Source organism: Lycium barbarum, chromosome 10, assembly GCF_019175385.1.
Source record: "Lycium barbarum isolate Lr01 chromosome 10, ASM1917538v2, whole genome shotgun sequence".
NCBI lineage: Eukaryota > Viridiplantae > Streptophyta > Magnoliopsida > Solanales > Solanaceae > Lycium > Lycium barbarum.
Window position 1 is genome coordinate 116,771,662 of NC_083346.1, and position 19,641 is coordinate 116,791,302.

At 32.5% G+C, this 19,641-nt stretch overlaps 2 protein-coding genes across 3 annotated transcripts; both read right to left on the reverse strand.

Annotated features, from left to right (window-relative positions):
• Positions 1-1,433: 1,433 nt before the first annotated feature.
• On the reverse strand, positions 1,434-3,282 carry LOC132613597 (ferredoxin, root R-B1-like). Of its 2 annotated transcripts, none has more exons than XM_060327685.1 (2): positions 3,134-3,282; positions 1,434-2,129 (listed from the first exon to the last, which is right to left on the reverse strand). In XM_060327685.1, exon 2 carries the CDS (start codon positions 2,120-2,122, stop codon positions 1,667-1,669), a length of 456 nt encoding a protein of 151 aa, XP_060183668.1. In that variant the 5' UTR covers positions 2,123-2,129; positions 3,134-3,282; the 3' UTR covers positions 1,434-1,666. The 2 variants fall into 2 exon arrangements, with proteins under 2 accessions (XP_060183668.1, XP_060183669.1); XM_060327686.1 differs by lacking the exon at positions 3,134-3,282 and adding an exon at positions 2,921-3,069.
• A 623-nt stretch (positions 3,283-3,905) lies between these two features.
• On the reverse strand, positions 3,906-9,280 carry LOC132613596 (uncharacterized). The gene is made up of 2 exons (XM_060327684.1): positions 8,502-9,280; positions 3,906-4,341 (listed from the first exon to the last, which is right to left on the reverse strand). The coding sequence occupies exons 1-2, from the start codon at positions 9,052-9,054 to the stop codon at positions 4,121-4,123; spliced, it is 774 nt and encodes a 257-aa protein (XP_060183667.1). The 5' UTR covers positions 9,055-9,280; the 3' UTR covers positions 3,906-4,120.
• Between the last annotated feature and the right edge of the window lie 10,361 nt (positions 9,281-19,641).

The following is a 19,641-nucleotide window of genomic DNA, read 5'->3' on the forward strand; positions in this document are numbered from 1 at the left end:
CGTGCCCAGTCATACTGCATCACATAAATTGTGACAGAGGGATATTAAATAATAATTTAATTTAACTTTTTTATTTTATTATTAACGAGATGATTTATGGTTACATAATATTCATTGTTTATTTTAAACTATAAGTTCAAAAGTCTTTCGTTCATTTTTAAATTCCACGTCAATCAAATGTTATCACGTAAATTACGACGGAAGAGGTAACGAATTTAGAGCCTGTTTGGATAATTGGATTGGCTTATTTTAGGTGCTTTTAAGTTAATTAAATTAGCTTTTAAGCACTTTTGTAGTATTTTGACAAAATAAAATAAAAAAACTAAGCACAGTCAAGAGAATAAAATTAAGTGATAAATTCCTAATTTATGGCGTCATAAGCTATAAGTCCATCCAAACAGGCTCCTAGTTTAGAGGCAACTTACGTGGATGGTAAAGTAAGCATTAATAATGCATAATTTGTAATTTATGATATTTCTTGTTAGACGTTTGATTTGATGTATTTGAAATTCATATGCATTGTATAATTTAAAAGATTATGTGTTTATTTTTGTAAACAAAATTAAAGGTTTAAAATAAGTATGCAATGTATAAATTGTGGCCATCTTAGAAGGGACGGAACCAAGTAAGGGCAAGGGGTTCATTCGAATCCCTTCGACAAAGAATTACATTGATTATACAAGGTTAATATTTTTTATGCATATATATAGATGTTGATTCCTCTTAATTTGTTCATGTGTTTACTTCTTTCATATTCTGAACTTCTTAACAAAAATCCTAATTTCGTCGCTGCATCTCTGCATTTGGTAGCGACAGTGCTGGCTCTGTTTCACTGCCATTGTCAATTTTTGGCACCGACATTGATGGTATAACACTTGCCAAGGCATTTGAGACTGATGTTGGCACCATTGAGAAGATCAAAGCAGGATTTGCCAGACCTTGAATTTAAGCCTTCAGTTACTATTAAAGGCATATGTTGCTCGGACTCTCCGAGAATGCTGCCACCAGAGGCAAATCTAACTTGTAACTTATAAATTTACGTGAACCTAATAGTTTTATAAGTTTATGTGAACCTAATAGTTTTTGCCCAAATATAGATATGTATCAAGAAATCCACTAATTATATATAAATATTTGATTGTGAAACAGTTATCTTCATATATTAACTTTAGACCGTCATAGGAATCTATAAACTTCAAATCCTGAATGTGTCTCTCGCTGCCACCCTTGGCCCTGTGACGGATCCCAAGAAATTCACAACTTTTGAAGGATCCAACACACACCTATCGACATTTTTGAAGTATTCGAGCAACATAATTAAGAACATATAGTAAGTGTTGGATCCAATATATAGTACTACTTCTGGTACTTAAGCTATGTACTGGGTAATTTTTATAACAATCTTGGTTCTTATAGTACTGTAATTTCCTCGATAATTCAAAACATGGATCTATCTTTATATAGCTTCTAAAAAACATGCATGGCTAGTCATTCTTATATGGCTTGATTATGGTATGAGACTTCAATTGTAAATTTATTCTCTGCTTTATGCATTAATATGGTATAAAACTTAAATGCTTAATGCATTGTTTACCCCTGAGCATGTACCTAAATACCTATTGCACACCCTTCCTTCACGGGGAACCTTTTACACACCAAACGTTTCTCAATTCATGAGTTCTTCTTGCTTGTGAGTATGAATAACACAATCCGCCCTCGGGTACGAAATGCAAGTCAAGACGTAGCCTTTCTCGATGAGGCTCTCATCGAGGAACGAACCTTCGGATTGGTCTACTGATCCGGAATTCAATTTCCCTGCACATGTTCCACAAGTACCAGCCCTGCATGAATATGGCAATTCCATTCCTGCATCTTCTGCAGTATCAAGAATGTATTGATCATCGGGTACTTCGATCTCGTTCTCATTACCATCAGGCCCTATCAATTTCACCTTGTATATTGCCATTGCTGTGGCTTTGAAATTGGAGGAGGACTTCAAGCCAAATGCTCTGGAAATACACTTTACAGAACTTAATTCACACCGAGGCTTGGTAAATGCAGAGGATTTAATTGTTGGTGCACCTTTGAGCAGGCAAGATGAGGGAACGGCAATAGTTGACATGTTACACCTGGGAAACATAGAATAATTTGATCATTTAAACTAAATTAATCTCTTAGCATTATGAACATAGAATGATTTGATCATGTTCCAAGTCTAATTACACATAAGTCCATTTATTATTTTCAAAGTTCAAAATCCATTTCATCGTGAGGCCCAAACTCATGCCACGTGTTAAGTGACATGGCATGTTCATGATGCCACGTGTTGAAAGGGGGTGACAATTCCCGGTCAAAACAATGATAAATCAAAGACCTTTAAGTGTCCAAAATGACATATCAAATACAACCTTATCACATAGAATTAGTGATAGGCTTGATGAGTGACATGAGCCAATCAAGATCACGTAAGAGAGTTCATTTGGGGGGGGGGGGGGGGGGGGTGTTACAACTCTCTGAGAACATACCTCTTCAACAAGGAAGGAGTGATCAATAGTTCAATACATCACAAGGAGGTCCACATAATCCATGTTCAAGAAACACGCTCTAGTCCGCGAATCACGAAGAACTTTGGAGAGAAGAATCAAGGAAATACATAGCATTGCACTCACACAGATTCATTAATAAAATATCTTGTTTGTGATCGTAGTTAGTTTTCCGTAACACGAAATTTCTTGCAAACCAACAAAAAACAGAAACTGAGAAACTGCCTTTCAATTTTCATTCCTACTATTATCATCCCTTTATAAGCAGTGTTGAGCTCGGTATTTAGAATGTTATTAGTTTCTACCTAATAACATACTTCCAGTGCATATAAAGAACAGGTATTGATTCTTCAATTTGTGAAAGGGAAATATCTTACCTTCCGTGCTGTGTTTTCGAATTTAGAGAAAAAATAGATCTTTATGCATAATAAAAGCAGGCTTTCCACACAGAAATAATAAAAGTAGCAAGAGAAAATTAAGTAATATGGTTGATACCATAGACAAAACTCAAAAAATATAATTATTGAGTACATATATAAAGCAACAATTTATATATAAGGAGAGCTTATGAAATTAGAGAAGATATGAACCTGTGAAAATGATGATTCGAGAAGCTATATTTCCTGTTTGGCTACTCTTCTTTCTAGTTCTAGACTAGATACTTATCTGTATGTTTATATAGTCTGAATTCTAATAAACAAACAAAATGAGAAAGAAAACTCATTCACTCAACTGTTGAAGTGGCAAAGAAGCAAAGCAAAGAACAAAAAAGCTCACGTAATATAAGTGTGGTCAGCACGTGACTTTACACCATTTGCCCTTTTCAATACTGCACGAGGCAAAGCTGCAAATACTTACCATCTGTTTATTTGCAGTAATTTTATTTGGATGAAATTAATAACCAGTGCTGAATAATATCTCATTGAGCCAGGGACTTTCAGAAATAGCCTCTCTACCTCCACCTTTACACTGGATATATTGTTGTTGTTGTTTAATAATATCTTGGGGTCACTGATAAAGTTAAGTCATTATTAACAGCCACTTGCACAAATGCAAAGTTCAACCAAATACAAGAGGCTCAATTTAGTCCGGCCCTTCTCCCGATCTAGCAAGAAGTTTAATGCATCGAGCTGTCCTTTTATTCAATTGCAACCCAGAATATCAACCGTGGATAATATTTACACTCATTTACACTCTACGCGACTCGAATCTCTAGTTTACAGAATAATAGCTGCTTTTAACGATTACTTACAATAGAGTCAAACTACAAAAACATGTTATAATCTTGACAAAAAAAATCAGTTTCTTTACATGCTTAGGCTTCAAAATAGTTGAGCTATTTTTGAATATTTGAGACCTTGCACAACAAAAAAAACACAAGCAGCTAGTGCTTGCTATTCCTGATATCAGACATTCTAAAAGTATATCAGGAAAACAAGCTTCTACTATTAAATAAAGAGAACCAAAAATCTCAATCAGTAAGTATTATTTGTAAACACAAGTTAGACAAACACCCAATCATCTATAGTTGACTGTTGGAGAAAAGGTCACTTGTCCTTGCAACTGCAGTCAGTTGATCAGGAGCGATCATTAGCACTCGACAGAATTACAGAACTAACTCCACTTTTAGGAGAAGAGAGCCGATCCTTCGACCATTCCTCCAAGGCTTTACGGTGCAGGGCATTCATGCGTATATATGGCCGCTTTTCTTTGATCAACTTCTCAGCATTCTTCCAGTCTTCTGCCAGACCAAGAGCTACTAACAGCGCACACATGACTGCAACACTCCTTCCATGACCTAGAAAGAACAATTCAAGAATATACAATGAAATCAGTGACAAGTTCTCAGTTAACAGCAATGAACCACTGAAGCACCATAGAAACCAGTAAAGAATTTAATCTCTTCAAGACAGTTTAAATATTGCAGTTACATATATAACTTCTCATTACATGCAAGATAACACATTTCCTTCTAGAATATTTTATCCTACAATAATGACTTCCCAGAAAAACTTAAGGATTTCCTAGCTTTAACTAGGGGCATGCACGTTGGATAAATTGCTCAATACTGGGGAAATTTTACAATCAAAATGTGGAGACTTCTACAGGCAGTGTAAACCGCTCATTTAGAACAAAAGCACATCAGAAGCCTGCAGATTTGTTTTAATAGAGGTCCTTAATCATCACATTATTTGGCAGCGAAGATTATATTATTAAAGCTCTGTACATTGACCTGCTTGCAAGGCTGATTGGTATTCATTAATGACCAAATCGTAGCCTAAGTAACCGTTCTTTCAGAGCCAAAATCTAGCTTAACATGAGCAACAAAACGTCACAGAACTCATCAATTTTCAACTTCTTTTTTATATGCAGCCAATGACGCCTATGGGCATGTGAAGTCCCAATACTAGCTGATAAAATTTCAAAGAACTTGAGAACTAGTGACAATCTTGTCATTGCATTCTCTTCAACGTCTTAACAGTTATCAAGCATCCACCATGAATGTATCGCTCGTGGCAGTCCTCTCTGCCAATCTATTTTTGAACCCCACACTATTGGCAGTCATAAGGAAACACAATGAACCAGCTCAAGATATCCAGAAACACCCTAAGATAACGACATAAATGCAGACACAACACAAAGTATAAGAGCATTTATCAGTTCGATCTTACTTTCGAAATACATGATTCTTCATAAGAAAGACAGCTATTGGCAAGCAGCAATGAAGTTTTTCAGTAGGTTCTTGCTACAAAGATCTAAAAAGGAGGCCAATCCTGAAAAGCCTTGGCCATGGAAACAAATTTGGAAGTACAGAGCTCCAATCAAGGTTGCGTGTTTGACATGGATGATGTCTAATGAAGCTTGTCTAACACATGACGATCTACAAAAGAGAGGTATTGCTTTAACTAGCAAATGGTATAGTTTTTGTTTTGCTTTTGGTGTAGAATGGAACATGTAAATGAGACTGAAATAGTTTTACAGGTGCTAGAGTCTTTACAGGATTAGCTGGGGTACTTTTGTTTAGTGTACTGTGGCTCAACACAATCTTCGTGCTGATTTATTTATAAATTATCTTACCTTCTCAAAAAGAAATTGGATTTTCTTTAAGGACCTCAGCAATACCACTTGTTTGCTAATAAGTAGCCAGCATTTTCTTAGTGCAGCAAAAGCAATCATAGTCTTAGCATTTCCTGTCTAATTTCAGCAATTGGTTGCACCAGCTGAGGTTTACCACTTCATTTTGTCCTCTCTTTAGACGCTATGTATAACTTCCATTGCAGATATTTCTGCTAAACACCTTCATACCATTCAAAATTTTCTAGCATACTGACAAAAAAAAGAAGTTTTTTCTTCTTTTTTTTTTTTTTTTTTGTTTGTTTTGTTGATAAAGGTAGGGTAAGAAGTTTTTCCTTCTATTTTACCTATAAAAAGAAAAGAAGTTCTTCTTCTATTTTCGCACGTATTAGATAGTCCGCATTAGTTGAAAATATGAGTTGGTCACCCGTTAAATGGTCTTGGACTGGGGGGGCAATCCTCACTTTATGAACTAATCTTTGTGGTTGAGCTAGGCCTAAGGTCCATTTTCTTAACATGGCATCAGAACCAAACTCATCTGAATTCTTGATTTATCTAATGTTGAGCCCCCATGATATGTTGACCACACTCAAAATGTTTGGGCATTGCTAGGCGAATTGAAGTGTCTCATAATTGTTGAAGGAATGAATTGTTTATATAATCAGGGGCCGAGCTACAAGTCTATCTACGGGTTCAGCTGGAACCCAATAACTTTAGCCCAGACCCTGTATTTGTGTTCAAAAATTCAGTAATATGTATGAATAATCTATCAAGAACCTAGTAAGCTGTCTTTTCTAGAATTCAGAACCCATAAACTCAAAATCCTGGCTCCGCTTATGTATGTAATCTTGAACAATCTTCACCTCATTAGTTAAATTTTGAAGCTGAGTAATACTAATACCCAACATATATTTTGTCAAGAGTGCTAGTGTGCTATGACCAAACCCTATAGAAACCACAAAATTTACTAAAGTATTCATCTTCTATGGTATCGTTTTTTCATGGCATGACCAAAACTATATTACCAGGATTATGTTTAAAGAACCATTCATTCACTTCATGTTGAGAGGATATTTGATTAGGTTTCTTTTCGCACGACATTCGAGCTAATTGTGCAAACTAAACATGGAATCATACTATAGAAAGTTTAGATGCTTTGATCCGTGAAGGAATATAGTTAAACATGCATGTTTCAATCCTTATTTAATCATCTTCTTTTGAGGCACTTCTACTATTGGTTTTGATGAACTTTATTTTAAAAACTAATGGTTTTTTGAAGATTTAATTTGCATTTTTTCCCTACACCTAATACGTATGCTTAATTTATTAAAAGATTGCATATTTATATACTCTAGGATGCTAATAATATTATTCGTGCACCTTTTCCTTTTCCAACAATATGGTGTCTCTTCTTTCATGTTTGTATCGCCATTCATTCGTCCATGGCACAAACACAACAGCAGCCTAGCTTTAGAGCTAATGTCATTTAGGCGAGGGATTCCATGTAGATGGGCCATGGTAGGAACAAGGAAAACCAACACCAAAGAACCGGAGGAAATAAATTTGATCTTAAATAGTTAAGTAGCATATTAAAAGATGAAAACAAACTCCATAGCTCACTGCCCTTTCTTACACACGCCATACAGATATCATCAAGAAGATGATGATCTGTCTTTAAAGGACGCATGTATTGAAATTTGGACCCAAACTTGAAATAGAGTGACTGAAAAATGAACAGAACTGTCTAGGGAAAGCATCATACTTTTAGACTTCTAGAGTAGATGACCTCACAACTGAAAGCAATGACATTATTGCATAGGCTAATGAAAATTTTATCCCCCTAGGGAAATTTTAACAACAATTGTTGTTCTAGAGGTTCGCATCACAATATATTAAGTAAAAATTAAAACCAGAATTAAAGAGTGTATAAGATTAATACTAAACAAAAATTGCATAATCTTAAACAGAAAAGACAGATTTTGATGCAAGATACAGTTTAATATGGAAGCAATTTCAAAATTTTAAGCAAGTTAGTAATAACCATATTTTCTAAGAGTTGAAGGACATTAAAAAACATGACCACTTCGTGACAACCTTAAGTTTTAATCTTGGAAAAAAAAAAGCATATCAACACAATCTTTACATTTGTTATTGATATTGCCAAACCAAGCTAGCCTTTGCAAATCACACCATGATCCCTTAGATATGGCCAATCCAGCCGAGACAACTCATGTTTTTCAATCAATTTTCATCATACAGATTTATTATATTAGGATCCATTGTTCATTCCAATTCATGCCAACTTCATGGAAGTTCCTTGATTCATGTAAAGTACGATTAGTACCAAAGGCAGTTACTTTTATGACAAATGCAAAATTGGCTGCTAGCTTTATTCTAAGAAATATCAGTAGAGAAGTCCCATAACTTCCATAATTATCTAATAGGTGAACTAAAAACAGAACCCATTAAGAAAGTATTTAAGCAAGCTATCCACTATACCACACACTAATGAAAGCCAAGCTAGCAAGTAGCAAAAAACCTTTACTTCCTCCATTTCAATTTGTTTGTCTTACTTTCCTTTTTAGTCTGTTTAAAAGAGCTTGCCACTTGCTATATTTACTAACTCTTTACACCCAACATCATACATGGCATATTTAAGACCACAAGATTCATAGAGCATTTCGGCACATTACACACATCTTTAATTTAAGACTGCAAGATTCAAAAGTCTTCTTTATTTTCTTAACTCCGTGCCAAGTCAAACTAGGACAAATAAATTAAAACAGAGGGAGTAACATCTAAATAACATATCAAAACAAGACCCCACTTCATGGCTACAAACATTTATCTGAAAGAAAAAAGTTATAAAGTTCAAAATCATACCATAAGCACAATGGATAAAAACAGGTATATTCTGAGCTCTTTTTCTACAAGCCCATTTAACAGCAACTTCAATATCAGCTGGTTGAGGTGCTCTTGTATCCCAAGTTGGTATACACAAAAATGCATGATTTCCAGTAAACTCCAACATCCTAGGCATCTCACAAGTACAATCAATAATAGCAGGATTACCAGGTGGCAATTTATCAAGTGAACAAGGCCAACCACCAACATATATCCCTTCAAATATCTCACTATATGGTGGTTCACCACTAAACATTCTTCTTAATGCTGAAAAACCTCTAACAAAATACAAATATGGACTAAACATAACAAGTGACCACATTGGAAATGTCCCATCTGAACTTTTTCCTAATAAAATTGGAAGATTAATTGATGGATTAGCAGCAAGTGCAACCAAGAATGATACTAATGATGCATATAAACATGGTATTGACAATAATGTGTAACCATTATTCTTAAGAGTTGCAAATAATATGAATAAAGCTGCTGATTTTAGACCTATAAGAACAGATATTCCAACCCCAACACCCATATTTCTTTTCTTGACTTAAAGATTAGATTTTTAAGCAAAAAAAAAAAATCAAGAATTGTTAATGGCTAATACCCAAATCAAGAAATCTTTAAGGATCTTGAAAATCTATGAGCAAATATATAAAGGAAGTTTAAGAATATAATAGAGATAAAGAGAAGACAGAGAAACAAGTTTGCTCAATGAGATGGGAAGGAACATTTATGTTAAGGGGTTGTTTGGTTGGAGTTAGGAATAACTCCAAATCACAGCATAAAAACGATAAAATAGTGGGCTGCATAAATTGGTCTGATGATATACTTTTCTTTTTAATCTGCCTAAAATGAATGATAAATTTTTATATTTGGAATAAGTCAGCCACACAAATATTTATGACTTATTTTAGACCACAAATTTCAAAAGTCTTCCTTCAAACTATATCATATAAATTGAGACTGATGGTGTATTAAATAAGGATGAAAATCATTTACATTTGTTGATTTTACTTTAAAAATTAAACTTTCCTCTCAATTTTTAACAAAGGATATTCTTCCTCTTTATCCTATGCAATATCTATTTTACTGTTGATTTTTTCAATACTTCTGTTTAATAATATTTTATCTATCTATTTTTACTTGTCCTGTTTTGACTTGGCACATCCGTTAAAGAGCCATAAATAGAATGACAATTTTACTATATCACCCTAATTATTGATAAGTCATCTAATAGTTGAAATCAATCAAACATACTTTAAAAGTTGTGCAATGATTTCTTGAAGGTTAGTTTCAAACCCAATAATTAATAATAAGGGTAAAATAGGAACAAAGTGGTAAATTATCTCCTGATTTTCCAAACTGGACATGTAAAAATGAACAATTTTTTTTAGTATACATGATAAGTAAAAATGGATGGATGGAGTAACCTTTTATGTTATATATATATATATATATATATATATATATATATATATATATATATATATATATATTGTATTTTACTTATAATTTAAATAATCTTATAACTTACTATAGTTTTTTTTATTCATATCACTATTATATATAAGGGACTACAAAAGGGCTTTTGTAGTCCTCACAATACTTTCCTAAAAAATGTCAAAACTTTTCAATTAATTACTTCTAGGTCCTGATTCTATTTTTTAAAGTCAAATTTATTTTTTGTGCTTATGGTTTACTTTTTAAAAGCTATCAAACTTTCTGTTTTATTTACCAGTTTTTTATCCGGTATCCGGTACCTGAATTGGAGCTGGCCTAATCCAGATTTGCGTCGCATAGGGCTCAATCGGGGGAAGCGCTCCGTTCCCTACCAAGAATTTTTTCATACTCAAGCTCAAACCGAGACCCCTGATTAAGGGAGGAACAGCCCTGTCCGCTGCACTTTATTTTCCCTTTTGCTTTCTTCTATTAATCTTATCTATTAACCTAAAAAATTCATTTCTTCGCTAGATCTTGTTGCTCTTTGTTTTTTTTTTTTTTTTTTTCATTTGTTGCTTATTATAGATTTTTACATATAAGCATTTCTTTTAATTTATATTTGTATTATGAAATTTGAGAATTTCTGAAAATTCTTTTACTCACATGTAAGCATTTCTTTTACTTTATATTTCTACTTTAATGAGCTTATATGTGTTTACCAAGATTAGTACAAAATTGATTTTCAGATAGTTTTAAAAATTATTAAATGATGCCATATAATGTTGAAAATGAAGACAATATTATTAGTCAAGATAGGGTTATCTTTAAAATCTCTTGTTTGGTTAACTAAAATTAATCGTTTAAACACAAAATGAGTTTGAAGTAGGGCGGAGTTAGAGTGTCAGCTACCGATTTGATCTGATTCGGTAGCACTTTGGTTCAAATTCTGTATTTATCTTAAAAGTTCATTAATTATGTATAAATTATTAACTTAGAACTAAATAAGTAAATAACTATAAAAATTAGGATTCGAAACTCATATATTTCAAACTATGGCTCCGCATTTAATTTGAAGTAAATAATTTCATCAAAATGAAAGTTAAGATATTAAAGGAGTGAAATGAAAGTTTTACTTTTATATATTGATTAAAATATTACTTTTTATATCTGGAGTTGGGCTCGGGCTTAACACGGGCCTCGTGATATATATATATATATATACACTAGATATGAAAGGGCCCGTTGACGGGGCCCAACATTGTAATCTTAAGTAGTATTTGTAGGAGTTCGATTATTTTTTCAAAAAATAAATTGATCATCAAAATTTTCAGCTACGAATGATAAGAGAATTATAATGGAGATCACCCTTTACAACAACTGTCTCTTCTATTTCTATGAAATTAAACAATAATTTATAAATTTTCTAAGTTACCACAATTAACATCAAAAGATTATGTACTTTAATACTCATTTGAACATTATGTAAAAAATAGTTACCTCAATTAACATCAAAAGATTATGTACTTTAATGCTCATTTGAACATTATGTAAAAAATATACATCAAATTAAATAATTAATTTCAATAGTACCCTTTCTCAAATAAAGAGAAATAAGGCATTAACAAAGATTAACGTGATATAAATTATAGTAACTTAATGATATAGTAAAATTATATTTTATATAACCTATTTAAAAATGACATTAACTGATGATAAAATAATAAACATTTGGATGTATTCCATATAAATTATACATATTCTAAATTCTTTTTTAATTAAAAATAAGTATAGTCTTCTTTACCTAATACTATAATATATTAGTAAAAGTATTTATTTTTAATTTAAGGAGATAAGATAGTTACTTTTATTTACGTAGACATATCATATGTTAATTTTCATAATGAAACAATTTAATAATTAAAATAAAATAATTCTAAGACAATTTATTAATAGCTAAAAATTACTCATGAAAATCAAGTACAAACAATACATATTGAATAAGTTCATGGCATATATATTGTTGCAGTAAAGAAATTTTACACCATCAAGATTCATTTATCTATTGTAGCGTGTAAACTGCTATATTTTAAGATTGCAATTTTTTCACTTTTTAAGAAGACTTACTTATATATATTCTTATGTGACATGGTAGTAAAAGTTCTTTATTTTTATTGTATATTATTTAAATTAAATTCTCAAGTTAATTAAGCATGGAAATCACACCCTCCTTCCTATTTTATAAGAGGGTGGTTGACTGGGAAGAAAGCTTAAGAAATAAAGAAAGATTTTTTAAACTTGTGGTCTAAAATAAATCATAGAAATTTGTGTGGCTAGAAATCATTTTATTAAGAGTAAAAGATAAATTTAAAATTGAATTGTGACTCAACATAGAAAAGGTGTATTTCTTTTTGAAACTGACTAAAAAGAAAAGAGCGTCACATAAATTGAAACGGAGAAATTAGTATGAACAGAACTCATCATCTATCAATTTTTTAGGTTTGACAAATTTTACGTTTAAAATTACCTTTAAAACATATGAAAGTTTTCAATTAGAAATTGCTATAAGATAATGTGGATAGATGAATACCTTTTACATATTTATTTATAATACTTTTTATTATTCTATTGCAATAATTATTTTGTGCAATAATCAAATGTGCAAATAACAATTAATTCTTGCTTTCTATGGACGAATAAATAAAACTGAACATTTCACCCCATAAAAAGGGGATAGAAAAGTGCAATTCTCTAAAACAAATGAAAAATAAAAATAGACTATTCATTAATGAATAGCAACAACAACATTTAAGGAAAGTTGTAGTGGGGACATGTGGGTCCACGTAAGATGTGACATCACTTGGGACAACAATTGTCAAAAAAAAAAGGTCATGATTTTTTTGTCATTGTGAATTTATGATCAAGCTTTGAAGCTTGAGACATAAGCAAACAATGAAGGAATTTTCTTGAAATGACTATGATGTCCTTGGTCGTCCCATTTGTTCATCTTTCTGCATAATAGAAATATATATGCGGGCACGCATGCGTGTATATAAATTTAAGTTTGACAAAAGACATCAAATGCACTATAAAATTGTCCGAATAAATCGAATACGCACTCCAACATAATCGATCGACCTATTACACCCTCACATAAAAAAAACCTCTTTTTATCACTTCCTTATCATATTAAAGTCTCCTAGGAGAGACTGCGTCTACTCCCCCCCCCCCCCCCCCTCTCTCAATTGAATCAACATATTATAGTAAGATAATTCTTTATAAGTGAAAAGTGTAGTAATATGAACATAGAGGCATATGTAGACCTTAAAATCACTCAATCAACTAGATGTTTATGACTCACGAATCATTGCGGTCACGTTCTTAAAAAAAACTCATTTTTCCATATATTACATTGTATAATATCAATCCACGTTAATGATAATGACCAAATCAATCCACGTTAATGATAATGACCAAAAGGCTATTGGATTTAGCAAAGGACATTTTGTAGAATATCCACATTAGATATATATTGGAAAGTCAAAGCTTGCAACTTGTATGAATGAGATGCTTCCTTAAGTTATTACTACAATTTTCAAGCCATCCCACTTCAATTTGTGATGCTTCCTTCTAGCAAAATATTTTCAAGCATGATGTTAGAGAACTGTTAATATGAGTTTGGTCCGCTAGCCAACCTGGCCTAATCCGTTAATTTAGGGCTAAGCTAACATTATGGGAATCCATTTAAGAACGAGGCTTTTTAGCTCGGTCCATTTAAATTTACCGCTCCTTTAGGCTTGAGAGCAATTTGCAGGATTGCCCTTCGGTGGGGGTGGTCTTTAATTGGAAAGTCAAAGCTTGCAACTTGTATGAATGAGATGCTTCCTTAAGTTATTACTACAATTTTCAAGCCATCCCACTTCAATTTGTGATGCTTCCTTCTAGCAAAATATTTTCAAGCATGATGTTAGAGAACTGTTAATATGAGTTTGGTCCGCTAGCCAACCTGGCCTAATCCGTTAATTTAGGGCTAAGCTAACATTATGGGAATCCATTTAAGAACGAGGCTTTTTAGCTCGGTCCATTTAAATTTACCGCTCCTTTAGGCTTGAGAGCAATTTGCAGGATTGCCCTTCGCTGGGGGTGGTCTTTAATTTTCACCCCTCAAAATGGTGGTCTTTAAATTTTGCCCTTCAGGTAGAAATTCTGCCTTCGGGCAGAATTTAAATGGCACAATTTCTAGCCATGCAAATTCTGCCTGGGCTAAGGCAGATTTTTGGTTGGACAGATTTGCAAAATTATATCTTGCGATTTTTATTTTTTTTAATAAGCTGGGGTTCGAACCCACAATCTCGGGGTGTTAGGCGAGGGGTAAAACTTAAAGACCACCAATTTGAAGGACAAAAATTAAAGACCACCCCAAATGAAGGCCAATCCGCGCAAAAGAAAGTAGGCTTGACCAGGTTGGGCTGGGCCAGCCAGTGGTAACAAGAAGAGTATATTTTATGGATGAGCACTGAAACAGTATTAGAATTCCCTAGAAATAAGTTATTATCTTCCATTGCTTGCAATACCAAAAATTATTAAGTTTTGCAGGAGGCATGCTGGTTTTGGTATGCTAATTTTTTTTTTTTTTTAACTGGGTAATTTAGTTGTGGGCTTGAGACTTAATTAGCAACAGTCAACATTATACTATATGTCTTGTAAAAATTTATGTTTTTGCATTTTCAAGTTAGAATTTTTATTTTAAAATAATGATAAATAATATTTTAACGAAATGGTGAACCGGCTCGCCCCAACCCATCGATCCACTTAAAGCTGGCTTGGGCTGGATTGGACTGACCGTTTTAAGGCTCACTCAATTGGTGGGCCAGCTGACCGCAGCCCATCAAATTGCGAGGCCCATAGCTTCTGCTTGCATCTTCTAATGAACAAGATTATACGAGTTTTTGCATGGATTAGCCTTCAAACATACCGGTATTTAATTTTTGTCCGTCGTATCCAGTGGCGGATCCAGAATTTTCATTCAGGGTGTTTGGAAAAAAGAAGAAACTAAATATACACTGTAATTTTTTGCCGATGGTGTTCAAAAGTTAATATATGCACATAAACACAGAAAATTTACCCTATATATACACTATAATTTTTTGCCGAGGGTGTTCGGGTGGACACCCTGGCCCCCAAGTAGATCCGCCCCTGGTCTTATCCGTGGTCTATAATTTTTACTTTTGTTGCTCATTTAATAAAAATATTCAGACCTGCTTCGCTTGTCATAAATTTTGTAGGAATTAAGTTATGCAACATAAGTTGTGTAATATTTTTTTTGTAGAGTTCAATAATAGGAGTTATGCTTTTTTTAGTGCATGTGTTCTTTATCCTTTTTGAGTTGAATAACGTGCCTTTTTTGGGGGGGGGGGGGGGGAGTTTGATGTGTTTTTTTGACATTTTTATATTAAGTTTTGAAAGTTTTATCGTGTCAAGCATAACTTGTGGGATATTATGATACGAAAATATAGATTTATGATGTACAAATATAAAATTATGCCGTGTGAAAAGTGCTAAAGAGCAAAAATTAAAGACCACATATTTGAGGGGTAAAAATAAAAAAAACCACCCCAAAATAGGGGCATTTGTGCTAATGACCCTTATAGAAGGAGTTTGTCATTTGCTTGGCACATCTTTTTTTTCCCAGCATTTGGGATCAGAAACGAATCATTTTGATTCCTTTAGATTTTCTATAAATTTACTGAAAAATTTCTTTAGATTTTCTATTAATTGTGAGTTCCCTATCTTTTATCGGTTCAACAACTCCCTTGGGACCAATATTGGTTCCAATGGATAGAAATTTAAGTAATCTATTCTTTTAGATTTCCCATGATCTTTTTGTTGTCTAAAGAACGAAAATTGGTTCAAACATTTCGTGCTGTCATGGCTAATACAATAAGGAGTCTTTTAAATTTTATAAATCCCGGTTAAACATCATAAGAAAGTGCACGTCACATTTTCAACATTTCTTTAATTGCTTTATTCTATGGTTCTCTATAAATAAAATTTTCTACTTTAGCTCATGCTCCTCGTGTAAACAAAAGTAGACAAAATTACTATTAGAATAACATTCCATAGCTGATGAGGATTCCTTAATAGGAAAAAAGAGTGTTTCCTTGACTAGTAATAAAGTAAGGGGACAAGGGCCAAATATGCCACTGATCAAAATATAATATGCGTTAATAGTGAGGGTTAAATATACTCCTACTGTTGTTATAAGATTGGTCTAGTATGGCGTTATTCATGAACGCAGAACTTTCCAACACGTGGCCCGTTTTTACAAAAGGAAAAGACTCAAATTTACCCTTGAACTTTGCAAAATGGTCCAGATTTGCCTTATACTTTGCCGAAATTGTGCATATTTCATTTTTCTCAACCACCATATATCATCACTCTAAATGAATCATGTACCACTATAATAATTGATTCTCACCACTTTGAAAAACACCACAAAAAAATCATTGTTACTGCACCAACACTTCACCTTGATGACACTCACATAATAACGCAAAAAAATTCGCACATAAATCTCCCTGTTCACTACTAGAAAAATAGGAATTAGCGACAGACAGTTCTATAGCTAACTAGCAAAATCTGTCGCTAATTTTATTTAGCGACAAATCATCAAAAATATTGTTAGCTATGAGCAATTTAGCGATGAATTATCAAACAGTTGTTAGCTATGAACATTTTAGCGACGAATTTCGTAACTAATTCAACCACTACAACCCATTCTCGACTGCCACAATATTTATGACCTTTTCTTGTTAAGTAATAAAGCAGTAGACATGTTTTCTTAAGTGTTTCTTTTTTAGAAGTTTACAATGTTTACAAAAAAGTTATATACAACGAAAATTGACAAAATATTCTATGAATAATTTCTTCAAAGAAGTATTGATGATGAAACCGAGACTTTTGATTAAGGATAAAAAGATATCATTCATATATCTTACCACACTGCTCGGTAGCATTAGTGTTACTGAAAAAGTGAAGATCTTGGCTCTGCGACCATCACCACAAGTGGCGGAGCCACATGCATTGCTGAAAAATTACATTGTGTAAATACGTAAAAAAAACTTTATTATGTATATATACTATGTGTTGAACCCTCTTAATTTTGTTGTATATTTATTTTTTTATATTTTGACACCCCTCAGTAAAAGTTCTAGTTCCTGATCACCACGCTATTAGAATAAAGGGTAAGTAAACAGAGTAAAGCCGGGCCACTTGATTCCGTAAGTGAGAGATTTTGCCTCAAAGCACCTACTAAAAGCCGTGGCATGCATTATTATTATTATATTATTATTATTATTATTATTGATCTTTTGTAGAACGAAAATTGGTTCAAACATTTCGTCGAACAACTGGCATACTTATAGTTTTTAATTCCTATAGTAGTAATAAGAAAGTGCACATCATATTTTCAAGTACATATCTACAAATTCTGTATTCTTTGGTTCTCCAGGTGTACAATTTTCTAATTTAAGTCATGCTCCTCGTGCAAACAAAAATAGAAAATTACTATTAGAATATCATCCCATATATAGCTGATGAGGATGTTTTTGTTTGGACTAATTAGTAGGAAAAATAATAATAAAAACAAAAAAGAAGCAGTGTTTCCTTGACTTGTAATAAAGTATTGATCACATCATGTAACTTATATGTTGAAGATCATATAATTGTACTGTACAGACTCAGATATATATTAAGTAAGCAGTGTTTTCAACAGTTCTATTTTCTACTCATATTTGAAACCAACACACAATTAATAGCGCCTATATTTTGACTCGGTTAATGTTCAAAACTAAAAAATGTCAACTTAGCTTTCCTTGTCTTTATTTTATAGACAGCCAAAAAACAAAAAACAAAAAAAAAAAAGAGTTACAATTAATTAAAGAACCCGAAATGAAAACAATTCTCAAATGTATTTTTATTTTATTATTCATATTAGCAAGCTACCATTTCATTTCTTTAATAATAGTTTTGGCCTTTTGGGTAGTCATGTATTCCAAATAATAAGATTACAAAACACTGAGAAGAAAATATATGTCAATTAGTGATAAAGAAATGATGTTAAAATTGCATATTCAAATGTGAGTTCCAATTAAATAAAAAATTCATGATTTTGTTAAATTTAACTATCGGAATTTGTTTAATACTGAACGGTCTAAAATTCTTACTTTTAACAAATTTAAAGGGGTCAAAACTGATCAAAAGTATATCTGATGGACTAAATTTACTACAAAGATGAGTGCTTTCATTTTCTCTTGTATAAGACCTGCACAATTACTTTCCAGTTATAGTTGGCACTAGTGGTGAAAAATGGACAAGTTGGATCGGATTTGGACGGATTGTAAATAGATCATTACTTCACTCGCTCATATTTTACTTTTTTTTTTCTTTTAGCACGGATTACCCTTCAAAGGCGCTGGTCTTTTAATTTTTGTCCCTCAAATTGCTGGTCTTTAATTTTTACCCTTCGCTTAAAAATGTGGTCGAAAATATCTTGAGATTCTGGGTTCGAATCTCCGCTGAGTCAAAAGAAATTCGCAAGGCAAGGCTTCGCGAAAAGTCTGCCATAAGGATTTTTTTTTTCTCTTTTGCCTTCAGGATTTTTTTTTTTTTTTTTTGCTGAAATTCTATAACAAGGCCTACCTTTTGCCTGAATAGATTAAATTTTGCAACGAAACTCTGCCTTGCGATTTTTTTTTTTGGACTGAGCAGGAGTTCAATCCCTGGAGAATATTTTAGGCAAAGGACAAAAATTAAAAATCAGCAATTTGAGGATAAAAATTAAAGACCACCCTCGAATAAGAGCAATCGGGCAAATTGCCCAATATTTTATCCGGTTAAAAACGGGCCGGATTGGATAAATGGGTTAGGTTAAAACGGATTTGACCCACTTTTACACACATGTGAGAAAAGTGAAGACTGTCTATATTTTTAGGGAAGAATATATCATTCAAATCAGAAATTTAGAACAACAGAAAATGTAGAAATACGTGCTCCCTAACAAATACATGGGCAGAGGTAGTATATAACATGTGATTCGACAAAAATCTAGTAATAATTTTGGTCCAAATTTTGTATATGCATAAAAAAAATGATCATATATATAAATTAAATTTAAAACCCAATTGTAACACTTGAAGCCACATCTATAATTCAGAACCCATAAGGTTCTTTTGGCCCCATCTATGAGCTCATATACACTTCCACTATAGCTTATATGTATAAAGTATAACTAGGTAATAAATAATATGCAACAACATTATCTCACACAATAATTAATTTTCATTTCTTAACCATTATTTTGTTTGAAAAACTCCTACTATGTCTCTAAAACTCATTTTCTTCTTCGTTTGGTCCTCTCTTTTTCTTGTTTACTTCCTTTTTAAAATCGTTTTTGTTTGTTTTAAGGGGAGAGGTAAAAGAAAGTAGAGTAGGAATTATATTAAGATGCGTGCTGATAAAATTATATAGAGTTTTAAGATATTCAAAATTTTATTTATTTTAAATTCTTCACTAAAGCTTTTAATTTGTTATGAATTAGACCAGAAAGACAAATAAGTTTTTTTATTCATGTGAACTAACAAATCTTTAACATGTGGATTAGAATTTGATGACAGAGAAGGTT